The sequence below is a fragment of the Doryrhamphus excisus genome, chromosome 2 (assembly GCF_030265055.1).
Source record: "Doryrhamphus excisus isolate RoL2022-K1 chromosome 2, RoL_Dexc_1.0, whole genome shotgun sequence".
In the NCBI taxonomy this organism is placed as follows: Eukaryota; Metazoa; Chordata; class Actinopteri; order Syngnathiformes; family Syngnathidae; genus Doryrhamphus; species Doryrhamphus excisus.
Window position 1 is genome coordinate 6,700,586 of NC_080467.1, and position 23,743 is coordinate 6,724,328.

The 23,743-nt window shown below is 45.2% G+C and overlaps 1 protein-coding gene across 5 annotated transcripts in view; it reads right to left on the minus strand.

The window, feature by feature from the left end:
* Nucleotides 1–397: 397 nt before the first annotated feature.
* Nucleotides 398–23,743, minus strand: part of sema4d (sema domain, immunoglobulin domain (Ig), transmembrane domain (TM) and short cytoplasmic domain, (semaphorin) 4D) — a 40,620-nt gene continuing 17,274 nt past the window's right edge. For 4 of the 5 annotated variants that reach the window (XM_058058759.1, XM_058058782.1, XM_058058770.1 and 1 more), the window contains 14 exons: nt 17,059–17,192; nt 15,488–15,633; nt 15,345–15,407; nt 15,169–15,267; nt 15,002–15,095; nt 14,782–14,898; nt 14,564–14,712; nt 13,208–13,383; nt 12,981–13,137; nt 12,680–12,902; nt 9,685–9,797; nt 9,413–9,585; nt 9,291–9,337; nt 5,211–6,813 (listed from right to left, as the gene is read on the minus strand). In XM_058058759.1, coding sequence (XP_057914742.1) covers nt 5,825–6,813; nt 9,291–9,337; nt 9,413–9,585; nt 9,685–9,797; nt 12,680–12,902; nt 12,981–13,137; nt 13,208–13,383; nt 14,564–14,712; nt 14,782–14,898; nt 15,002–15,095; nt 15,169–15,267; nt 15,345–15,407; nt 15,488–15,633; nt 17,059–17,192 — 2,680 coding nt within the window. In that variant the 3' untranslated portion in view covers nt 5,211–5,824. Of the gene's footprint in view, nt 956–3,094; nt 3,187–3,290; nt 3,504–5,197; nt 6,814–9,290; nt 9,338–9,412; nt 9,586–9,684; nt 9,798–12,679; nt 12,903–12,980; nt 13,138–13,207; nt 13,384–14,563; nt 14,713–14,781; nt 14,899–15,001; nt 15,096–15,168; nt 15,268–15,344; nt 15,408–15,487; nt 15,634–17,058; nt 17,193–23,743 lie in introns of those variants that run through there. The other variant, XM_058058796.1, reaches the window with a different exon arrangement.

Here is a 23,743-nt window from a genome sequence, read left to right on the forward strand (position 1 = left end):
CCGGTCAAGTGACCTCGGTTATCCAATCAGAGCGTATGTGTTAAACACGTGCTCATTATGGTTGTCCCCGTGGTATATTGTTAACATTGATAACATGTCTTAATAACATTCAAAACTACGTTTACTTTAGATTTGTTAATGAAGGAAAATGACAATGTTGTGGTTTTGTTTTTAGTAAGCATCTGCAACCTGCAATGTATTCATATTTATACTGCATCAGGTTGAGCAGATATAGCTTTCATCGTAAAAAATCACCATGGCAAATTTATTCAATGATGTTCTTTATCCGGACACAAGAGGGTGCTATGGTACCTTATATCCAAAGATCAGGTTGACCTGTGTTACTTTTCTTAAAAGTAAAATTCTTATTTGACTCCTGAAAAGTCTGTAAGGAAGATTTTGGGTGCAATTCAAGGTAATTACTTTGTGGTTTGTAATTAAAAACATGCACATCCATGTTGCCATGAAGTAACACGGATGAAAGTGGCCTTTATTCCCGATTCCAAGGTGCACATTTAGGCAGGAATGAGATGGAAATGGTAAAGAAATCCAGCATCAACGTCGTGTTACATCTGTATCAAATCAATCTTGAAGACAATGTGCTGAAAACACCCCTGGCTCCGAGAGTCTACTACAGTAGGGTAGTCCATGTGACCAACATCCAGGACCCGAGCGGACATGATAGAAACATCCAGTGCAAATAAGGAACTTTTAAAGACCTCTTCCGAACTAAAGTCACCCCCAGCCACCCTGGAGCGTCTGGTCGGAGCGAATGGGCTCCTCACGGTCTTCCAAAGAGCTTCCTCTCCCTTGAATCCCCCAACCAGCCAAGTGATGCTGTCCAAGTGACCTCGGCGCCTTGTCTCCTTGTCAAAAAGTATCAGGTCTGGGTTCATGACCTCTCCGAGGGAAGTGAGGCTGGTGGTGTCTTCACTCAGCGGCCATCACAGTTTGCCTGTGGCGTGGAAAAAAAGGAAAAAAGCACCAAGCTGTTGTGGTTAATCTGGTTTGGATCCTACTGGGAAACTGGCCGTCCAGCCATTCTCCCGTTCTCTGTACCGCTCGTTCTCATAAGGGTCATCAGTGAGCTGGAGCCTATCCCAGCTGACTTCAAAGGAGAGGCGGGGTCTACCCATGCACTGCTTGCCAGCCAATTGGAGGACACGATTTCTCTTTCCTGATTTCTCTTCTTGCCGTGTTGGCACACTTACATATTTCAGCTCATCAAACCAACGTAGTAACTAGCTGGTTCAATCTACTTACCAGTTCACTATGATAGTGGGAGTGGTGGCTATCATAAACTGAGAACTTGTTTGAACCAGTTAGCCACCACTCCCACTAAGTGGTTCAAACTATTACCAGTTTACTATGCCACACACCACTCCCACTAACTGGTTCAAACCAGTTACCAGTTCACCATGATAGCCACCACTCCCACTAACTGGTTCAAACTAGTTACCAGTTCACTATGACAGCCACCACTCCCACTACTGGTTCAAACCAGTTACCAGTGCACTATGGTAGCCACCACTCCCACTAACTGGTTCAAACTTGTTAGTTACCAGTTCACTATAATAGCCACCACTCCCACTAACCTGTTCAAACTAGTTACCAGTTCACAATGACACACACCACTCCCACTACTGGTTCAAACTAGTTACCAGTTTACTATGATAGCCACCACTCCCACTAACTGGTTCAAACTTGTTACCAGTTCACTATGATAGCCACCACTCCCACTAACCTGTTCAAACTAGTTACCAGTTCACAATGACACACACCACTCCCACTACTGGTTCAAACTAGTTACCAGTTTACTATGATAGCCACCACTCCCACTAACTGGTTCAAACTTGTTAGTTACCAGTTCACTATGATAGCCACCACTCCCACTACTGGTTCAAACTAGTTACCAGTTCACTATGATAGCCACCACTCCCACTAACTGGTTCAAACTAGTTACCAGTTCACTATGATAGCCACCACTCCCACTAACTTGTTCAAACCAGTTACCAGTGCACTATGGTAGCCACTACTCCCACTAACTGGTTCAAACTTGTTAGTTACCAGTTCTCTATGATAGCCACCACTCCCACTAACTGGTTCAAACTTGTTAGTTACCAGTTCACTATGATAGCCACCACTCCCACTAACCTGTTCAAACTAGTTACCAGTTCACAATGACACACACCACTCCCACTACTGGTTCAAACTAGCTACCAGTTCACTATGATAGCCACCACTCCCACTAACTGGTTCAAACCAGTTACCAGTGCACTATGATAGCCACCACTCCCACTAACTGGTTCAAACCAGTTACCCCAGTCAATCAAAAAGTGACATTTCATCAAACCTATGGCCATCACCTTCACCACTTATTTGAAAATAACAATATTCATATCACATTCAATCATTCACATTCATATCATTCCATGCATTAATCCAGAAGTACAAGGTGGGGGGAGAAAAATTGAATTATGTAAAATATATCTCTTCATTCATAGACAGCATATTGAAAAAGTACCGTCCCAAGCTTTATAAAATAATAACAAACTCCAAAAATCAGATCATCTACCAAACGGGAAAAGGATCTAGATATTTCTCCCCATCCTCAACTTCTGGACAAAAAAATGAAAAAATATAATTGCTTCACCTTCTCATCTATATTGTAAATATCCACCTTATGTGATTATCACAGTTGTAAATACACACTTCATGTTTGCATTAAAAATTAAAATTAAATCTCAGTTATGTTTTAGCTCTGGAGTGTGGGGAAGTTGCTTTTTCACACAGGACCATGGAGGTTGTGATGGGGTTAGTCTCTTGGCATAAGGGAATAACTGGAGGCTATTATATATAACATCTAACATATTTTATATTTTTTATATTTATATATAAATATAATAAATATAATATAAATATAATACATGTATTTTTTTATATTTTATTATTTTATATTTTAATATATAACATGTTTTTTTCTTGAGTTAAAATGAACCAATTCATTTGGATTGATCTTGAAAGATGTACGGGCATCCTAAACTGGAAGTCGTCCTAAAACCAGTACAGACCCAAACTGAGGGAAGACACCTACCCAGGATTTCTCCCATCTTTTTAGCAGCTGCTCATGCTCTGTGAGTGCACTCCTCCATTGGTTGAAATCCCTGGACGGGGCGCTCTCCTCATCTGTCAAATAACCAACATCACTACAGGAAACACATCTCTGCACCGATGGTGTCGGCCATGGCGGCCCACGGGGCATGCATTTCCGTCTTCGCAGCCGCAGGTACCTCCGATAACGAGGTGGAGGTCAACCTCTGACACGTCATTTCCTGTACCGGCCTCAGCCACACAGCGGTAACGGGCGTCCTGGATCAGCGGGCCCTCTCGGAGCCAGCTGCTCACCAGGACCGTGTTCTGAGTCAGCGGGCGCCGGTGCTCCGTTCGGGGCCCGTCCAGGGCGCGGCCGTTCATTAGCCAGTCAATGTGGACATCACTAGGACCTGGGGGGCAGAATGGTACTTGATGTTGACCCGTTATTTCTATGTTCAACAGTGGAACCTTGAAGGTCACATAACATTTATTTGGGCTTTTGGCCTTAAGTGGAATGACTCCATTCCAGGGTCAAAGTCACACCATCCTAAAAGCTTTATGACTCCACAGATGACATTTCACCATTCCCACCCGTACGAGTGTAGGAGGGCATCTATGTCATACAGGTCATAAAAACCCAAAAGTCCACTCACCATGAATGTTGTGTAAGAGCAGAGTAGCAAACACGTGCAGCTCACTTGGTTTCATCATCTGAGTTATGTCGTCTTTGCCGTGTTGTACTGAGCTACCGCAAAAGCCTGGAGGACGTCAGAGGTCACAGGCTCCATCATCGCCGCTCTCAGCCTCCTTTGGATAAATTACCGTTGGTGGGGGTACAGCGGCTCCATCAACTGTTCCTCCCCATCATGGGAACTTGATGCTAACCTTTTTGTTAGCACACAACTTCAGGTCTTTTTCCATTTCTTCTGCTGCTGTTGGCCTTGGAATATCCAACTGTTTCTTCATAGAAGCGCTTTCTTGAAATGACGTCTGGGACTGAACTTAACCCTGTTCTTGGGTTCCATAATATGACCTTTAAAAATGACTTTTCATAATGTGACTAAAATTTTATTCCTTCAAATAAGTAATTTTACAAGGATAACCAATTATCTCCTTAGAATACATTTTTCTCTTATCTATATATTTTAACTTTCTTCTAAAATGACAGATTTTTTTAATGTTTTCATATTAAATTATATTTATACAATGGGCTGTGGGCCGCACCCCCCCCCCCCAACTTTGTAGAAAATAAAATTCAACCAAAACTTGGGATGCACTCAATTGTAATGTGATGCATGTTCAAATGAAATAAAACCATTACCTGAGAAGATGTTCTAACCTCCCAAAATATTTGTGCGGTGTGCTTTCTCCAAAAAGTACAATCTACAACCTTGAGGTTCCGCTGTATTTCATAGGCATGACATCATATTGTGGGCCGTGCAGCGAGCCCTGTGGAGCCCCACGTCATTTGCAAAGTAGAATATGGACGTCACAGTTCAAAATGTCACATCATGTGAGCTATGGAGTTATTAGCACCAACACCACAGCAGTGATGCAGCAAGCAAAGAAACCAAACTCAACCAAGCCAGTGTTAGCTTGAAACGCTTTATTTAGCCTTCCTAACCCAACACGTTGATTCATGTACTGCACATCTTCAAAGATGCCCCACCCCCCTTTTATACAAACATATTTACATCTCGTTTGCAGGCACGAAAACGGGCCGGCTGACATATTGGGATTCAAACAGTGAGCCCACCATCGAGAATGATCATGGAAGGGTTCAAATCTCAGCAGCCTGAAGACACAAACGCTGCAACGCTGCACCCATAATTGTTGACATTCAAAGTCAGAATGTCAGCTTCCCATAATGGTTTTACTGTCACGTATGGGACCCCTTCAGTTATAGACGCCAGACGACCACAGCGTTAGTTTGGGCCAATGACGTGACCAAGAAGACACCAGGAGGAAAGTAATGGCCACCGGAGGCGGGTTCTAAGGTGTTAGGCGTTCAAACCGAGCAAGGAAGTGATTAGGCGTTCAAAACCAAGCAAGGAAGTGATTTAGGCGTTCAAACCGAGCAAGGAAGTGAGCTGCCAGCACTCACCCAGAGCCAGGCAGAAGAGGAGGAAGGACTCATGGGCATGGAGTCCCCAAGCCTGGTCCTTCAGCAGGGGGGGCAAGAGCCTCACCTCCGCCTCGCCAGCCTCCACGTAGGAGGAGGAGGTCAGAGTAGAGGAGGAAGAAGGGGACAGTGAAGGTGACGAGGAGGCTGCCGGAGTGGAGTGGGAGGGTGGGGGGTGAGGGGGTGAAAAGAGCAAAACATAAAATTGAACATTCTGCATAAAACGGATGGATGCTGTGTAACCCGGTCCAATAAATAAACCCAAATTATTAAAACCAATGATGGCTGACTTGACATAATAACAACATATGATGATGTTCTTCCATACTGTTCCCGGGGCAGAAAAAGCCAACAATAGATGGCGGGGTACCCCAGAAAAGTCAAATGCCTCCACTTGTTGGGGACCCCCCAGCTAACCCTTCCCTGAGAGATGCTAAGGGCCCAAAGTCAACACTTAGTCCGCCTGGGCAAACGAAATCCAGGTCCACTTTGGAAAACATCCCCATAACTTACCAATTTGGTAAACAATGTTTCCAATGTGGAATTTAGGAATGAGCTTTTCTCCGAGGGTGCAGCAGCTTCCACGAACACAAACACAGCTTCCACGTGCTAGCAGCACGGTTCATCCGCATCGGCAAACTGGATGGGCTGGGAAGCGCAGTCCACGTCAAAGGGTTTCTCCTGGCTTGAGCTCTCGTCTCCGAAACCGTGGCAAGGTATCCGACCGTTGCCGCACTCCGGCTCCGTCTCGTAGCCGGTGTCGCGCAGGGCCCGCAGATTCTGGCTGCCGTTTTGCGTGGGCTGCTCGGACATGTTCATCTTGTCCGTGGCGGACGCCTCCATGAGGCCCGCTTCGCAGGCGCGGTACTCGGGCTGGCTGGCGGTCTTGTGAGTGCCCAGCAGGGCGGCCCGCAGACGTAGGCATGGCGCTGGGAGGTACTGCATGTAGCAGTTGTACGCCATGGCGGCCAGGAAGAGGAGAAAAAAGAGGAGGAAGAGGAAAAGGAGCGCCGTGCTGTTGCTGTGCTGCAAATATTCCGCTTCAGGGTCCCCGTTGTCAGGGCGGGGCCCGCTGCCGCTCGGGGGGAGATGCTGTTTTGGCAGCACCTCGGTAGGGGGTGGGGTTAGTGACGAGTGGGGCGGGGATGTGAGCAGCACTGGAGCCGTAAAATTGGGAGGGGCAAGGGCCGGAGTTAGCTGTCTGTCGGTGTCAACGTTACCTTGGCCGCCTCGGGTCCTGGACGCCTCCCGGTTCTGGAGGGTGGTCACCGTTGCCGCATGGCCGCCCATACGCGGGGCTCCTGGCGGGAGATCCAGAGTCAAGACATATCCCGCCAGGAGGCGAGTGAAGTTCTTCCCGATGGCGGCGACGAACTCCAGCGACCAGCACTCGTAGTGGCCCTGGTCCTCTGGAGCCACGCTGTAAATGAGGAGGCCGTTCTCGCGGATGAAGTGGAAGCGAGACGCCTCGGTGAGAAGCGAGCCGTTGGACTTCCACAGCACGTGAGCCGCGTTGGAGCGCACCAGGCACGGCAGCTCAGCGGAGCTCCCAGGTTTCACCGCCACAAGTTGGTAGTCCTTCAGCGGCATTCCTGGCTCTACGAGGGAAAGGAAAGCACTTTCAACTTCCAAATTCCAGCATGTTCCTGATGATCCTGATCACCCCCATCCTGGAATCACTGCACTGGCTCCCTGTGGAACTGAGGATTGAATATAAGATCGCCCTCCTCACCCACCAGTGTGTAACACGGTAACGCTCCAGTCTACTTCAAGGAACTCCTCCTCCCCCAGACCTCCTCACGCACCCTCCGCTCTAGCACAGCCAACCTCCTCAGGATCCCCAGAACCAAGCTGCACAGCATGGGCGATCGAGCCTTCTGCTCGGCTGCTCCCAGTCTGTGGAATGCTCTTCCCGACCATCTGAGCGCGCCACAGACTGTGGATTCCTTTAAACCAGGGGTCTCAAACATGGGCCAAATGTGGCCCACAGGACACTAGTTTGAGGCCCCCGCCTTGATATGAAAGTTTAATGTTAGTGCAGGCCGCACAAGTTTGATATGGATGCTGTATGGCAGGGGTGCTCACACTTTTTCAGCATGCAAGCTACTTTTAAAATGACCGAGTCAAAATGATCTACCCACTACAAAAATGCAAAACATCTATTTATTTTCAAATGTATTGAGGATTATTTGTACGTACAATGTGTGTTGATGTACCTTACATAACCAAATGAGCCAATATTGCAAAACACACATAATTAACTATTAACATTTTTTGTAATTACCTGAGTTTACTTTGATGACTTGCACTGAATTGAACCAGCCAGGGCTGCATAGTCCGGACAGTAGCTGCTGATAGCCAGCCTCAAGCACACTTCCAAATGTTTATCAGTCATGGATAATATCCGTATCATAATATCCGTATAATATTCCATATCCGTATGGAAGTGATATGTTTTTTGCCTTTTTACTTGGTCCAGTTTTTGCCTTTTTACTTGGTCCAGCTCCTTCACTCATTTTAGTGACCATAAACTTTAGCGAGGGCTTTAAAATCTCGCAATTCGCCGACTAGCTTAGCACTTTGCATCGTTGTTTACGCATGAGCGGTGACCTAAAGGTCAAAATTCAGTTGTCATCTGATTGGTTGTCCTGTATGTCAATCAAGTAACGGGGATGGATGATAGGCTGACATCGTAAGTTCTGCTGCACTTAGAGACGTTGTTTGATTTGATTGGTCACCCGAAGGGCAACATTCAGTTGTCATCTGAATGGCTGCCCTGTATATCAATCAAGTGACGGCATTGATGCTGGGATGATATTTTTTTAATGTCACGCCACGATCGACCAGCGATCGACCAGTACCACCTCCGCCATCGACCGGTAGCTCGCGATCGACTTAATGAGCACCCCTGCTGTATGGTATCATGTACCCAGAAAAAATTATTACGTTTGATTAATGTTCATGTTAAAGGTTAAATAACTGTTAATAGTTATCCTCCCTATCCGTGTGGAAGTGGTAAGTTTTTGGCTATTTAAGTTTAAAGGAAATAACTTGAAGGCTACAGTTTAGTTCGCTAGCTCTCTATTTTGCGAGTTAGCATGTGTCTCAAGACCCTGCGGTTGCGCTATATGTTGTAAATAAAAAAAGTATAAATGTGACTATAGTCGTGTTTTGTCATGTCTACAGGGCTCTAATAATGCTTTGTTCATTTTAATCTGAAAATAAAATTGTCTACCCACCAACTATATGTGGTTTCTTAAGTTTTTATTATTTGCCGTTTTATTATTATTATATTTATTTATTTATCACTGATTGATTGATTTTCTTTATTCTTGATTTGTTTATTTATTTTTCATCATTTTGTGTAGAAAAATAAAAAGTAAGATATGTGGAATGTTTTATCAGAGCTTTTACTGTAGAAAATTGGAACCAAAGCGAAGTTTTTTAAATTTTTTTGTTTTTAATAAATGCAGGTTTTTTTTGGAAAACCTCATGCGGCCCAGTCTCACACAGACCCGAGCTCCAGTGGCCCCCAAGTAAATTGAGTTTGAGACCCCTGCTTTAAACGGAGCCTAAAGACTTTTCTTAGCCTCTTTTTTTTTTAATATATACCTTTGGTTGTGTTGTTTTATTGCTTCACTGTAGGTATTATGCTTTCTTTGTAGCACTTTGAGATTTCTGTAATGTAAAGTGCAATATAAATAAAATTTATTATTATTATTATTATTATCCTGGGAGATCAATCAGTTGGGTTGTAGATCCCTCTGACGGAATTCACCTTCAAAACCGCCAAATGGGAGCAACCATGGTTCCATATGACTTGGTTGTTGGTTTAGTTAAGACTTGGAGATGCCGCCATTCATCTTACATTATGAAATCTGGAAGCCAATTCCATAAGTGGCATTGTGACATATTCATATTCTCGTGTGTGTAAAAGAGCCCATATAATAAAAGCCAATATGGCATTGGTTTACCGTTCCCCAGCCAAGCAATGAATAATGTGTAATAAGCTATGATATTTAACAGAACCCAGAATGAGCAGGGTTCCATCCAAAAAATTTGCTATCCTCCTTACCTTTAGGACACTTGTCTGCATCCCCATCCAGACTCTGAATCAGCCTCCTAGAGACAGGATGTTTTCATGGTGAATGACATGAGATGACATTCCAAGCTGGCGACGTAAAAGCTGTCAGTCACCTCATCTGCTGGCTGGGCGTATCAAGGATATTGGTGCAGTGAGCAGTGTGAGGGTCCCAGGCGCAGTAAGGATCTCGGGCCAGCACACAGTCATAACAGGACTGGTACCTGCCACAGAGAGATGTGGGTGACTGCACCACTCCTGAGTCGCATCCGGCGTAAATGGACCGCGTCTGTGGGAGCACATCAGAACGCCAAAGGAAGAGTCAGTTCCACTCCCGGCTCCTCTGTTGGAGTCACCGAACTGTGCTAACGTTCCAGAAAAGACCGACCTCAGACGACAGCAGCAAGGTTTGGATGGCTTCTGACTGCTTCAGGAGCTGGATCTCTTCCACAATGTGGACTACGCCGCCGAGAACCACAGACTTGTGCAGGACGCCCTTGTCTAAATCAGACAAATCAGAGTGTCGTCATTCTGTCACGGCCACCTGCTATTTATTTATGTCAAGCAAACTGCATTCCAACTATGAGGGGAAAGAAATCCAACATGGAGGACAGTTGTGGGAATCTCAATGCCCTTACACAAGCCACGTTTACATGGACCCAAATATTCCAATTCCATTCGGGTTATTTGCTCAAACGGAAAGAATGTAACCTTTGTATACACCTCATTCCGAAAGAAAAGTACCAATCCGAATGAATATATAATCGGATTCACAGGGGTGGAATATTCCTTTCCCCAATCCGATTGAGGTATCTTGTACCCGCTCAATCGGAAAGTTGTCAGGGTGCGTTCTTTCAGTGCATGCTCAGCTGTGACGTAACACGCAGATGTCTCTCAGGTTTTGAAAATAGCGGCGAGCAGTTATCACTCGACTAAAGTTAGTTTTTGATACAAACTTTAAAGTTGCTGCTTTAAAAAAAGCGTAGCAACTGTCCCAACAACCGTGGTAATCACACTCTCGTCCGCCATCTTTGTGGCGTTGTTGTTTACGTTTTACTGCGCATGCCCCCATTGACTATTCCGTTTGATTATAGCGGTGCATGTAGACAGAAGATTGGAATATTCCTTTCCATGTATACACTGTTTTCTGGTACGTCATTCCGAAAGATTCCATTCGGAAAGAGGAAAATCTCCTCATGTAAACGTGGCGGGACGTCCCATATTGGCAAAATACGATCCCGATATGTAACATGTATCCTATGGTGGAATAAACACGTATGTGTAACATGACACATATCTTATGGTGGAATGAACACGCATGCATCACATGACATATCTAGTGAAATGAACACATACGTGTCACATGACATATCTACAGTGAAGAAAATAAGTATTTGAACACCCTGCTATTTTGCTATTTCTCCCACTTAGAAATCATGGAGGGGTCTGAAATTTTCATCGTAGGTGCATGTCCACTGTGAGAGAGATAAACTAAAAAGAAAAATCCAGAAATCACAATGCATGATTTTTTAACAATTTATTTGTGTGATACAGCTGCAAATAAGTATTTGAACACCTGAGAAAATGAATGTTAATATTTGGTACAGTAGCCTTTGTTTGCTATTACAGAGGTCAAACGTTTCCTGTAGTTTTTCACCAGGTTTGCACACACTGCAGGAGGGATCTTGGCCCACTCCTCCACACAGATCTTCTCTAGATCAGTCAGGTTTCTGGGCTGTCGCTGAGAAACACGGAGTTTGAGCTCCCTCCAAAGATTTTCGATTGGGTTCAGGTCTGGAGACTGGCTGGGCCATGCTAGAACCTTGATATGCTTCTTACGGAGCCACTCCTTGGTTTTCCTGGCTGTGTGCTTCGGGTCGTTGTCGTGTTGGAAGACCCAGCCACGACCCATCTTCAATGCTCTGACAGAGGGAAGGAGGTTGTTCCCCAAAATCTCACAATACACGGCCCCAGTCATCCTCTCTTTAATGCAGTGCACTCGTCCTGTCCCATGTGCAGAAAAACACCCCCAAAGCATGATGCTACCACCCCCATGCTTCACAGTAGGGATGGTGTTCTTCGGATTGTACTCTTCATTCTTCTTCCTCCAAACACGCTTATTGGAATTATGACCAAAAAGTTCTATTTTGGTCTCATCTGACCATAAAACTTTCTCCCATGACTCCTCTGTATCATCCAAATGGTCATATGCAAACTTAAGACGGGCCTTGACATGTGCTGGTTTAAGCAGGGGAACCTTTCGTGCCATGCATGATTTCACATCATGACGTCTTAGTGTATTACCTACAGTAACCTTGGAAACGGTGGTCCCAGCTCTTTTCAGGTCATTGACCAAGTCCTGTCGTGTAGTTCTGGGCTGATTCCTCACCTTTCTTAGAATCATTGAGACCCCACGAGGTGATATCTTGCATGGGGCTCCACTCCGATTGAGATTGACCGTCATGTTTAGCTTCTTCCATTTTCTAATGATAGCTCCAACAGTGGACCTTTTTTCACCAAGCTGCTTGGTAATTGCTCCGTAGCCCTTTCCAGCCTTGTGGAGGTGTACAATTTTGTCTCTGGTGTCTTTGGACAGCTCTTTGGTCTTCGCCATGTTACAAGTTAAAGTCTTACTGATTGTATGGGGTGGACAGGTGTCTTTATGCAGCTAACGACCTCAAACAGGTGCATCTGATTCAGGATGATACATGGAGTGCAGGTGGACTTCTAATGGGCAGACTAACAGGTCTTTCAGGGTCAGAATTCTAGATGATACACAGGTGTTCAAATACTTATTTGCAGCTGTATCACACAAATAAATTGTTAAAAAATCATGCATTGTGATTTCTGGATTTTTCTTTTTAGTTTATCTCTCTCACAGTGGACATGCACCTACGATGAAAATTTCAGACCCCTCCATGATTTCTAAGTGGGAGAAATAGCAAAATAGCAGGGTGTTCAAATACTTATTTTCTTCACTGTATGTGTTGTACACAACATATTCGAATAGCAATTTTTATGATCGGGAAAAAAATGCGATCCCCATATCGACCAATATTGCATTTTTATGCTGATATCGGGCCGATAATGACGGGGCCTGTTTTTAGAGTTTGGATTATAGTTTATCCGTCAAGCGCTAGTACTCTAGAAATGAAGATTGTGGAGTATTTCTATAGTACTATAGATTTAATAACTACTATTAATGTCCAAACACCTCAGTTGTCAGCAACTAAATTGTGGGCTTGCATGAGTGCTGCTGACACCGGTGAGCCGCGGTTCATTCTGAAGCAGATCTTGGAGCTTTCTATCCAAGTTTCCCGTTCCCGTATATAGCATAGTCACGTAACTAAAATGGCTGATGAAATACAAGGGGCGTTTCCTACCCGTTCCAGTGAAGATGACATCATAGATGTTCCCATCAAGTGCGCGGACCCGCTCAACGACAACCTGAGTGTAGTTGACGTCTTTGGTGATGAGGCGGGGCCTGTTGCCGACGGGCAGGACGGGGTCCTCCAGCAGGGGGTGGTCCTTGACAAACTGCAGGGTCTTGTCTGGGAGGTGCAGGGAGCTGTTGATGCTCTGCTTCCGCATGTGGCCGTCGATACACTGGCACGGCAGGCGGAGAGACATTTGGATCATTTCAACTTTGAAAAATCCTTTTCAGATGATGCCCACCCAACTTACCGCCCCAGGGCGTGGGGATGGAGTAATGCCGTTGTAGCGGACCCACTTGGTGTGGGACTGCTCCACGGTGGCCTTCTGCATGTACTTGCCCTTGGAGAAGACCTCCTCCACGGTGGTCAAGTTGTAAGCGCACACCGCCGACAAGCCCACGTTACCCCTGGAGGACAATAAGATTCAGAGGACGGACTAAATGATCAAGATGGCCTCCTGGGCGTGCTACCACTGACCACTGGGAGGTGAAGACCCCATAGATGAGCGTGTCCCTCGAGTGGGCACCCTTCAGGATGAAGATGTCGTGCACCACGTTGAAGACGAAGTTAAGTTCCGGCATGGAGCACACCAGCTTGGCTTTTAGAAAAGATGTCCACTTTTTCTGCAGCGTCCTCTGTCCTCCAAGGTCACCCTGTTTGAAGGACAAATTCGATGAGCTGAGCTCCAATACCGGAGACCGGAGCAAGGGTGTCCAAACTGTTTGACGGAGGGCCAAATTCATTCCCAAATATAGAAGGATGTGGGGGGCCACTCACAAATATTCTTGACCTTTTGTGGACTTCATTACCTGCGGTCGGGGAACAAGCCCTCTTCTACGTTTGACAAAACATGACACCTGGTTCAGATCTTCTGAATCGGGTTTGGGAGATGATGAAATAACACCCCCAGAGTCGTCACATGTACATTTGTATTACCCCATGTTGTACATGGCATCAGATATTTCTGGCTATGGTCTCATTCATGTATTTTAATGGCTTTACACGCATATTAACCTGTAGAGTAGACGTAATAAGACTAAATAAGCATTTATGTGTCATAGGGGCCCTTAGTGGTGGGCGGACAGGCGGATATTTGGGTCCTGAGTTATGTCCGCAACAGTAGCCCATGTTATCATAAGATTACTGTTATTACTGCGCCTGTTGTGAGGTCATTTGACCCTGCAATAATGTTGTGGTGATGAGTCTGGTGCTTTTGACTGACCCCTAGTGGCCAATATACAACACTGCATTAACAATTAGAATGCTTCTTCTGCCTGCTATTTACATTTGACTTAATTCAGCAATCTTCAGGTTAGAAAATGCTTAGTTTAGGCCAAGAATAATTACAATTTGCTTCAATATTCCTTCTGAAAGTAGAAATACTTTGTGTTGGAGGTGAAAAGGCAAATAGTACTTCATAGCAGGCTGTGTTTACAAAATGAAAACTTGCGTTCTGTAAATGCCCCCGGGCCTGACTTTGGACCCCCCTGCAAGTGGAATACTGTAAATCAGGAATAGAATGGAATGGCCTTTATTGTCATTATACAAGATGTACAACGAGATTGGAGAGCTTCTCCTTTCAGTGCAGTAGTCAAGTTTAAAAAGAAAAAAAGTATATAAAAGTAGAGTTAAAAAAAGACAATTTAACAAGATATATACAAGGTATATACAAGATCCAAAATATACACATAGTATTGCACAGGAGCATATGCAGGAGCAGATATATTAATTTTAGTGCAGTGGTAAATGGGTCATAGTGCAAATAATGACTGGTGTATACAGATGAGTAAAGTCACATATGAGTGTATTGTAATGGGAAATGTCAGCGCTTACCTTACAAACGCGTGCCACCCTAGGAATGAGCAGATTGCCAAAAAACTCGTACTCCACGGACACCTCGGTGAAGAAGAAGTAGATTTTATCATCTTCACCATCCGTGTCGTCGCTTTCCCTTATCACATCGGCAAAAACAAAACTTGGCTCTGAAATAGAAGAGCACTTTTGTCAGAACAGCATCACGGGACGTAAACCAAGCCAGACGAATAAGTCACCGTTGAGCCATGAGGTGGAATACTCCGTCCTCAGTAGGGACTGCGATGGCGAGTATCTGGAAATAATGGGCTCACTGCCCAAGAAGTTGTATGCCGTCCCCGAGTACAGCTCTCCATCTGGTCAAAGGACAGGATATTATAATAGAACATAATAATACTGACAGGGATGATAAATAATGATAGTGTATGAACTAAAGAGATGAAAGCGGCCTTCACTCACCAACCATGACCGTGGTGAAGCTCTGCGAGGGGTCGTAAGAGCACTTTCCCCTGCCGTCTTCAGCTCGACCCTCCAAAGAAAAGTCAGCCAAAGTCTGCGAGAAGAGATTCAAGCTAAAAAACGGCGTCCTTGTCCATGTCATATTTACACGGGTGGCAAGAACTGACCAAATAATCACACTGAGGCTGGAAGGCGTACGTCCCGCAGATGTAGAGCCGCTCGCTGTCGACGACCTGCAGCACTCGGACGTAGTTAAGACAGTCGGTCTGGACAGCAACAGCAAGACAGAAGATGTCAATACACTCTTCCGTGACAGCAGTGATGCAACAATGATGTCTCTCACCTCCTTTGATTTCCCCTTGAGGGTGCACATGGCGACGGGGGTGTCGCCGACTTGCCACAGAGCCTTCAAATATATTGACGAACAAATCAGAATTCCAATAATATTGTCCCGCCCTTCCACATGGTCATCCATTGGTTTCATACCTTGTTGTTTCGGACGGTCACGTTCTTCTTGCTAAGTTCAAAGATGGCCTCCCTGGCACCCACGTAGAGCGCGTCCCTCTCCTCGCTCAGTAGCAGCGTTGAGTAGTTGAAGATGCCCGGCTCGGAAAACTCCATCAGCTCTAAATCTAAGCAGAGTGTCAGAATTGAACACGAACGCTTGCCTTAGTGGGCGCCTATAAACCATCTTACAAGAGAGACCAGAAAAAGAACATGGCGGAACATAAGGTCTTCTGGCCTAATAACTCATTAGTGGATATTTTTTGTACATTTTAGCTATGGCCCCATGCGGCTCTATTGGAGGTGGCCAATTTAGCTGTGATGCTAGAATTTAGACACGTTAAAATAGCTTTTAGTAAGCCCTAGTGGGAACACCTTGCTTTGTGTGTCTGCAGCGTTTATGCTAATGAGCTACTTGTCCACTTTTGTCATATCCTGTAGATCAGGGGTCTCAAACTCAATTTACCTGGGGGCCACTGGAGTTAGGGTCTGGGTAAGGCTGTGCCGAATCAGGTTAAAAAAAATGTATTCTTTAAAAACAGAAACATAAATAAATAAATTGTCTTCGATGCTTGTGCTTCTGCTATAACCTTCACCTTTTCAGTGCTTTGGTTTCGGTTTTCTACAAGAAAAGTTCTGATAAAACATTCCACTGTTTTCAAATATCTTAATTTTTTATTTTTCTACACAAAATAAGATGAAAAAATAAACAATTTAAGCTGTCTTTTCTGGGTACATGATACCATACAGCATACATATCAAACTTGCACATTAAAAACTTTCATATCAAGGCGGGGGCCTCAAACTAGCGTCCCGCGGCCCCATTTGGCCCACGGGCCGCGAGTTTGAGACCCCTGCTGTAGACTGTAACACTGCACCTTTCCAACAGGACTGATGCCGTATACCACATAGAACAACGGGAGAATAGCCATGTAAGCTACCGCTAGGTTAGCTTATTTCTCAGGTTTATTTTAGGACGTGTAGTCAAGCCTGCTGTTTGACAAAGAAGTGGGTGGCAGGATGTTATCTCCATCCAGATGATATTCTTTAAGATTTTTATTCAAGACCGTAGACCTTTCCCTTGAACATAAAAGAGCTGAGGAGCGCACCCGCGTGTTCAAGACCGCATGTTGTACGCTCCATGTGGAAATGTTGCCAGGTCTGCAGTGACACTGAAAGCGCTCCTTGACCCCCCCACTCTTTGTGACTTTATTCTTGTCCAGTGTTTTTTTCTATTTCTGCTGCTGATGTTCCCATAATGTTCTAACCTTCCCTCAAACCATTTCCCTAAATTTCAAATATATTTGTTCTTTATCAAAATATTATGTCTTAAAAAAAGTTGTTTCCTCACGATATTATAAATAATTCTCGTAAAAGTCAAGTTTTTTTGCTTCTAAACTACTTTTTTCTCCTAATGTTTTGATATTTCCCATTTTTTGCTTCTTTCTTCTTGTTAAAAGAATATTTTTGGAATACGCTGTCGCCCAGAAGTAAAGAATAGAGTGTTGGTGAAGAGCACATCAACATTTCTATCTTCCTCTCTGTGGACTCACCTTGGTGTCTCCATGAGGTCCGAGGCACAGAATGGGGTCCGTGGGTGGACACCTCCAGAAGCAGTCCCAGGAACACCCCCAGCACGCCAAACCCCATATTGGACTCTGGCAGCTTGGGAACTGTGAAATTTCCTCTGCAAAGCACAACGGCAGGAGTGAGGCAAACCGCCAAGTCAGACTTTTGCAATGTGCGACGAGAAGAAGGGCCGGGTCTTATCACGCAGCAGCAGAGCGAAAACGGGAAGTCATCAAATCCACTTCCCCTCCCCCAGATATGAGCATGACTGATACGTTCGGTTCAAATATTCTTTTGGAAAGAACCTGAACATGTTGCAATGAATAAACCATGGGGTGGAATCATGACAATAACCATGTGACATAATGATTAATCTGTCCTAGAAATAACCAAACACCTCCGGCTTACTGAGGAAACCCCCCACCCCCTGTGAAGTTGGGGGCGGGAGTATAGTTTCACCAAAGAATATGCTAGAGACAATGACAGCAGGGCTAAGTGGAGCCGCCAAATGCCATTTTCCATGTGATGTTTCCAGAGCTATCTTCATGGTTCCATGGTGGATGGATGCCTCCAGGAAGGACCGGATAAGCAGCACATGAGGACAAGACGCTGAGCATGTTTGTGGTATGGTGGCTAAATGACATTTTCGAAACATTTTGGTTATGGCTATGGAGTACATTCCACAGTTCCACACGTCCAAAAAGGAGTAGGAAGAAGCAAAGCTGATTTAAAGTGGGCCTATGATTCTTGTTCCACATTCCACTGAACATGTTGCGTTCAGTTAAATGGGATATTTCCCAACTTAGTGCATGCCCAGTGTCCCAATGGTCAATATTTAAGAGTTGGCCGTGTTTCAGGTCGGCTGTCCGAGGTCAGCCGAGGCTTTAAAGATTAGGCAAAATATTCAAATAAATCTGTAAATCTGTTCTCAATCCCGCTCGTGCCGCATGCACAGTGAAGGCCAACTTTGCCTCAACGAGGGGGGGCCGCACACGCAGAACCGGAACTGCAGCTCAGGTTGCATGACAGTCCCTGTCAATCTACCACGGACGGACGTCAGATTTTCTACTGTTGTTGAATACGCACATCTCACAGAGTGATGACCTGACCGAGTGCCTTCTGCTTTCTTGAGTCATGTGACATGACAATGTATCATTGCGGCTTTGGTGAATGCTGCATGTGTTCAGGATGTACTGTATCCACAAATAATCCTGTGACACAAGGTCAATGGCTAGCATACTGTATATACTTAAATAAACAGGCTTTTCATGATTTTCCACAACTCCATCAAGTCTTCTTTCCACAAGCAAGAGTCGGTCACAAATAGATAATCAGATGTCTTACCAGATAAGGAACTTGCCTTTTTTGCCATGGGTTGCACTAAAGGTAGATTTAAAAAAAAACAGCAAATAGCAAAAATCGGAACACCTTTTCCATAGGAGTCCAAAAAAAGGTTCCCATATGGACGACAATGGTGCAAACCAACCCCGGTCCGCATTTGGCGATGGATACCTGAGGCATAGCATTTCAGTATGTGGAATCAAACTATGGAATGGATTGAGTAAGGACCTCAAACAATGCACAACGATGAGCCAATTCAAGAAACAATACAAGCAGTTGATGTTTGCTAAATACAAGGATGAAGAGTCTTGAACCAGTCATGATGTGCTATATATATATCACTATATTGACACTTACTATGGTACCCATTATGTCATTGGATGGTCATATCACCTCGTACTTCGGTACAAGGTACATCATTTAAAAAAAACAAAAAAAAAAAACCTTAAACTATATTATGGAAAGCAGGAAGTGAACAAATGTAACAGTTACTGATTGTAAAAGTACCAGATGGAGGGGTAGGATTTAATAATAAGCTTTGTTTCTTCCTACTCCTTTTGGACATGTGGAACTATGACCTGATTATCTGATGCACTCAATTGTAATCTGATGCATGTTCAAATGAAATAAAACCATTACCATTACCATTACATGTGGGTTTCAAACTGTTCGATGAGTTCGTCTGTTTTCTGCAAGTACAGCTGCATGTCAATACATCCCAATGGCATGGAAAAGTCAACTCAATAGAGTCTAAAGCAATGCTCATTAGAGAGGGTGACCAGCACAGGGAAATATTTAGTGTGTGTTTGTCTCATCTGCAAGGCTACCATTGCTGCTGGAGTGGCATTCAAGGACCATTCCTAAAAACGAGGACACCAAACAGCAGGGTGGCTGATTATATTCAGGTCAAGTCATCAGAGTAAATGAGAAATATTGTGCAATATCGGTTCAAACACCAACATACGGTATATTCTATATACCGTACATGTACGTCTAAGCAGCCATATTTCCGCACTGCAAACCATCACTATTGTAACAGTTTAGTACAGACCAACTGCCTGGGAAGTATATAAAAGCAGACTGCTGTTGTCGTACTCCCTACTCGTGTGTTGGGTTCAAGAAACCAAGCAAGCACGTCGCACCAAAAAGAGTACAAGTTTGTGAGCTTTTGTTTTGTCAAAAAGTGACTTTAGACGCCCTACACGTCAAACAACGTCGGATCCAGCGGGCTTCCAAAGTCCAAACTACTGCATGACAACGGGATAACTCAAGCTAAAGGCCTAGCTATTATGAGGTTGTTCAATTGTAAAGAAGAGGAAGACTTTAGTGGTTTTAGTTCCCAGGAGGAGGAGGAGGACGGGGATAAATATTGCGTAACCAGCCGTTTCACACAGCTTTTTATTAAAAGTTAACAAATCTTTCTGTGTACTAAATATAGTACTTTACAACATGGACACCCAAGTGTGGCCTAATTACTGGATGTACAAATTTTGTCCAGTCCGGACATTACAGTAAGAATACAAAGAATACTCAATATGTTAATTAGATGTTTTCCTTTTTTATAGTAGGAGGGCAAAGGAGACAGCTTTTGACATGGAAATGATGATCGTCTTCACCAACGTTTGCCTTCTCAGGCTCTGAAACACTTATGTAAACAAAACGACCGGCTTTCAGTTGGGAAAATCCTCCTCTAAACACCTATTAAGAGTGAAAGTATTACAGTTTGTAGCAGCAGAGGAATGAAAAAGAAATAGAACAACTAGCGCATTGTTTCTCATGACCAGAAGTATGGCAATTCCAAATGTAGGTTAGTCCTTACTTCTAACAACTAGGCCGTTGGTGGCGGGAGGGTGCACGGGCAATCAATCAGCTTCATATTTACTGGGAGGATTGACTATTGATTCGCTTGGTAGGGAGCACAGATTTCCCTAGGGGGGGGTTGACCTTCAAAACACGGGGATCACCAAGCAAAAAGATTCCAGTTCCAGGCAGACTCATCAGTTTACCAAGAGGGGGGTGAATGTGGGGGTTGAGTCCAAGTGCACAAGGACCAATTGTTTACCGAAGATGAGTGTAGGCCTCCACTCACTCCGACTACTCCACCCCTCCCCACCCCCGGCCCTCCACATCATCACTGCAGAGCCGCAAACAATGAACAGAGAGGACACAGTGGAGCTCTCTCGCCCAGCTCGTTCAGTCTTGCCAGACGAAATGCCAGCACAGATCAGCTTAGCTGCAAAGGAGGGGGGGGGGGGGGGGTTCACAGATCACCCAAGGCATTGGGATCTGGAAGGATCCCGTAAAGAGCATCTTTCAAACAGTCCATTTCAAAGACAACCACTGAGAAGAAGAGCAGGGGCAGCAAAAGCCCAAGTCTAAATCAGAACTTTCCAACTGGTGCCTCAGCAGTTCTGACCTATCCTGACTGGTACACTGCATGCTCCCCAATTTAGGTCAAGGCTTAACAAAAGCCTTCAAGCCACATTGGAGGGTCGGTGTGTTACAGTAGCTGAAAGCGCAAATTGGCAGCCACCCTGCGCCGCAGAGAGATTTAGAGGAGCTGCCACACTGGCCCGGGATATTCAAGACGGTTGCCATGCTGGCAGGACTCTTTCAGGCCTTTGTGTTCCTCTTAGGCTCCTCCAACTTCACAAGGAGGCCGACACCTGCTCGGGGCCGAGGCCTTCCCAGTACTGCACTGGTGACCGAGCAGAAATGTTGGCTGGCCACTTAGGAAAAAGGGGGGGCAGCCTGTGTGAGGGTGAGGGGGTAGGATGAAGAAGTTCTGCTTCTTCCTACTCATTTTCTGCCATGTTGAATATAAAAATAAGAGGAGCAGCAGAAGGCCTTCTGTTTTGGAATGAGTCTTGTTATGCAATATGTCCATAACTGATGCATTTGTTGTTTGGATCACTGAACCAGACCAGAGTACTGCACCGCAAATCAGAATTAGAGAAGAACAGGAGTCGTGGCGAAGCTAGTAATTGGAGGATAAAGGCGATCAATGAACTGTCAAGCAGCTACACAAATGCTACAATATGATGGTTGATGGGAAATATGATTTTGCCAGGAAAAGGAACCTGTGGCAATCTACGGAGATCATTTCCGTGAGGATTTGAAAGAATGTTTGAAACAAGACGTTGACGTGTTCAAGTCCCTTTCAATGACATAATATGAAACCGCAAGGCGCCGTCTGGGTGGAGACGAGGGTCGCGGGGGTGCTGGAGCCTATCCCAGCTATCTTCGGGCGAGAGGCGGGGTACACCCTGGACCGGTCGCCAGCCAATCACAGGACACATATAGACAAACAACCATTCACACTCACATTCATACCGATGGACAATTTGGAGTCGCCAATTAACCTAGCATGTTTTTGGAATGTGGGAGGAAACTGGAGTACCACGGAGATGCCCGCATGCACGGGGAGAACATGCAAACTCCACACAGAGATGGCTGAGGGGTGGAATTGAACCCTGGTCTCCTAGATGTGAGGTCTGCGTGCTAACCACTCGAGCACCGTGCAGCCATGTGGGTGGAGATGTGCTTTGGAAATATTGTACAGTTCAATGCTGCCCAAGTAGCACATCAGTGATGTAAGTCGGATGCCCCCCCCCCACCCTGGACAATCCAAGTTGTTTTGTCCCATAAGGGAAAATGGTCTTCCCACATTCCTAATGCGGTGCAGACAAGAAGCTCCACATGAGGATGGGGTGGAGGGGTGCTGGAGGCGGATGTGAGGAAGTCAGGACATTCAGTGGCTGCCAAAGCTCTCAGTGCACTTGCTGGCTCATGCTTCCATCATCGACACCAATGCACGGAGATGCTCTTCTTCCCGGCTAATCATTTTATCTCCGGATAGAATGCCACGAAGCTTCAGCGTGCATTCAGATGTTCAGTTTGGGTGAACCTAGTGCCCGCTGTTGCTGATGGATAACAGACTGAAAGTATGGTTTATCACATACGGCTGTCCTCCGCTTATCTGACCCCTGGGGAGGACTTTCATGCTATGTGACATCATAAGAACTGGGAAATTTCTGGGAATTCATGCAGAAAATAATGCAAATCATCAGAATAATGGAGCACCGGTTTACACAAAGCGCAAGCCATGACTGTCTTGAAGGTACTGTGCCCACTTGCAAGTAGGCCTGAAACCAAATACTGATGGTGGTCGGCTTTAGGGATTAAATGAGTTAGGCTATAAATACAACAGTGTATGCAATACTGTAAACTACGGGGGGAGTCCAAGCCCTCATGGAAGAGACCACATGGGGAGCAAAGAGCCTTAAAAATGGAGACAGCTTTCAGGTTCCCCACAGCATGATGAACCGATTGTGACAGTTCAGCCGAGGCTTTACCAATCTCTCCGTCTGGGCTTAACCGCCGGCATTACAACTCCAGCTGGCAATCATTCGTCATGTATGATTATTGAAGCTTCCAGTACAGTGGAAGGGCTGCAGGTGGATAACGGGCGAGTTGTTTGTCAGGGAGGGGGAGGGGGGGGGGGGGGGGGGGCTTGTCTCATTCCATAGTGCAAGGTATGTCCCGCTCATCCAGGATCTCCAAAACACGGCGGCATGACCTCCGGTGGCTGGCCGATGACACAGCAGTCTGAATGCATTACCCAGCGGAACCTCGAGATGACAGATGGAGGAGGAAGTTGACTTTTAAACAACGCCAGATTAAGAGCCGACCGCATGATTAAAAAGGTTCAAATCCACATCTTCACTCAAGCGCTTGGATTGGCCAACCGCTTGGAAATAAACTATTTCTGGTTATATTAAAAAGTGTGGCCTGACTATGAAGATGAGGATGTGAGCTTGTGTGAAGGAAACACGACACATGGGATGTCAAATGGAATATAATTACTAGCTGGAGTGCCGTGGCGGAGCTAGCATGTCAACCTAAAGTGGCCACAGCAAAGGCAAATGAGGGGTCAGGTCCTGCACAAGGCTATATTTAGGATGGCTTTCTTTAAAAAACAACACACCCTTTCTTTGAGTCACGTGGATGAGGAACCTTAAGAGAGTCAACATATGGACCGTTCAACATTGTGGAGCATTTCTGTGTGGCCAAAGTATCCCAATAGTACTTCTTTCACTTGAAAATCAGGGAAGCTCAGGTGTTAACTTGTTTGGATTATTTCTTTTGCATCTTCCATGTCCTGTTTTGATCCTCTGCTATTTTCATCCAAGGCACTTCCAGTCAGCATTATTCCCACAAAGCCAAATAAAATAGAGGGGGAACCAGTGAATTTAACTGGGAAGATTTGACGTCTGAAATGTTGAAATGTTGACGACAAACAGAGCAAGCCAAAGGCTGTCATCTGAC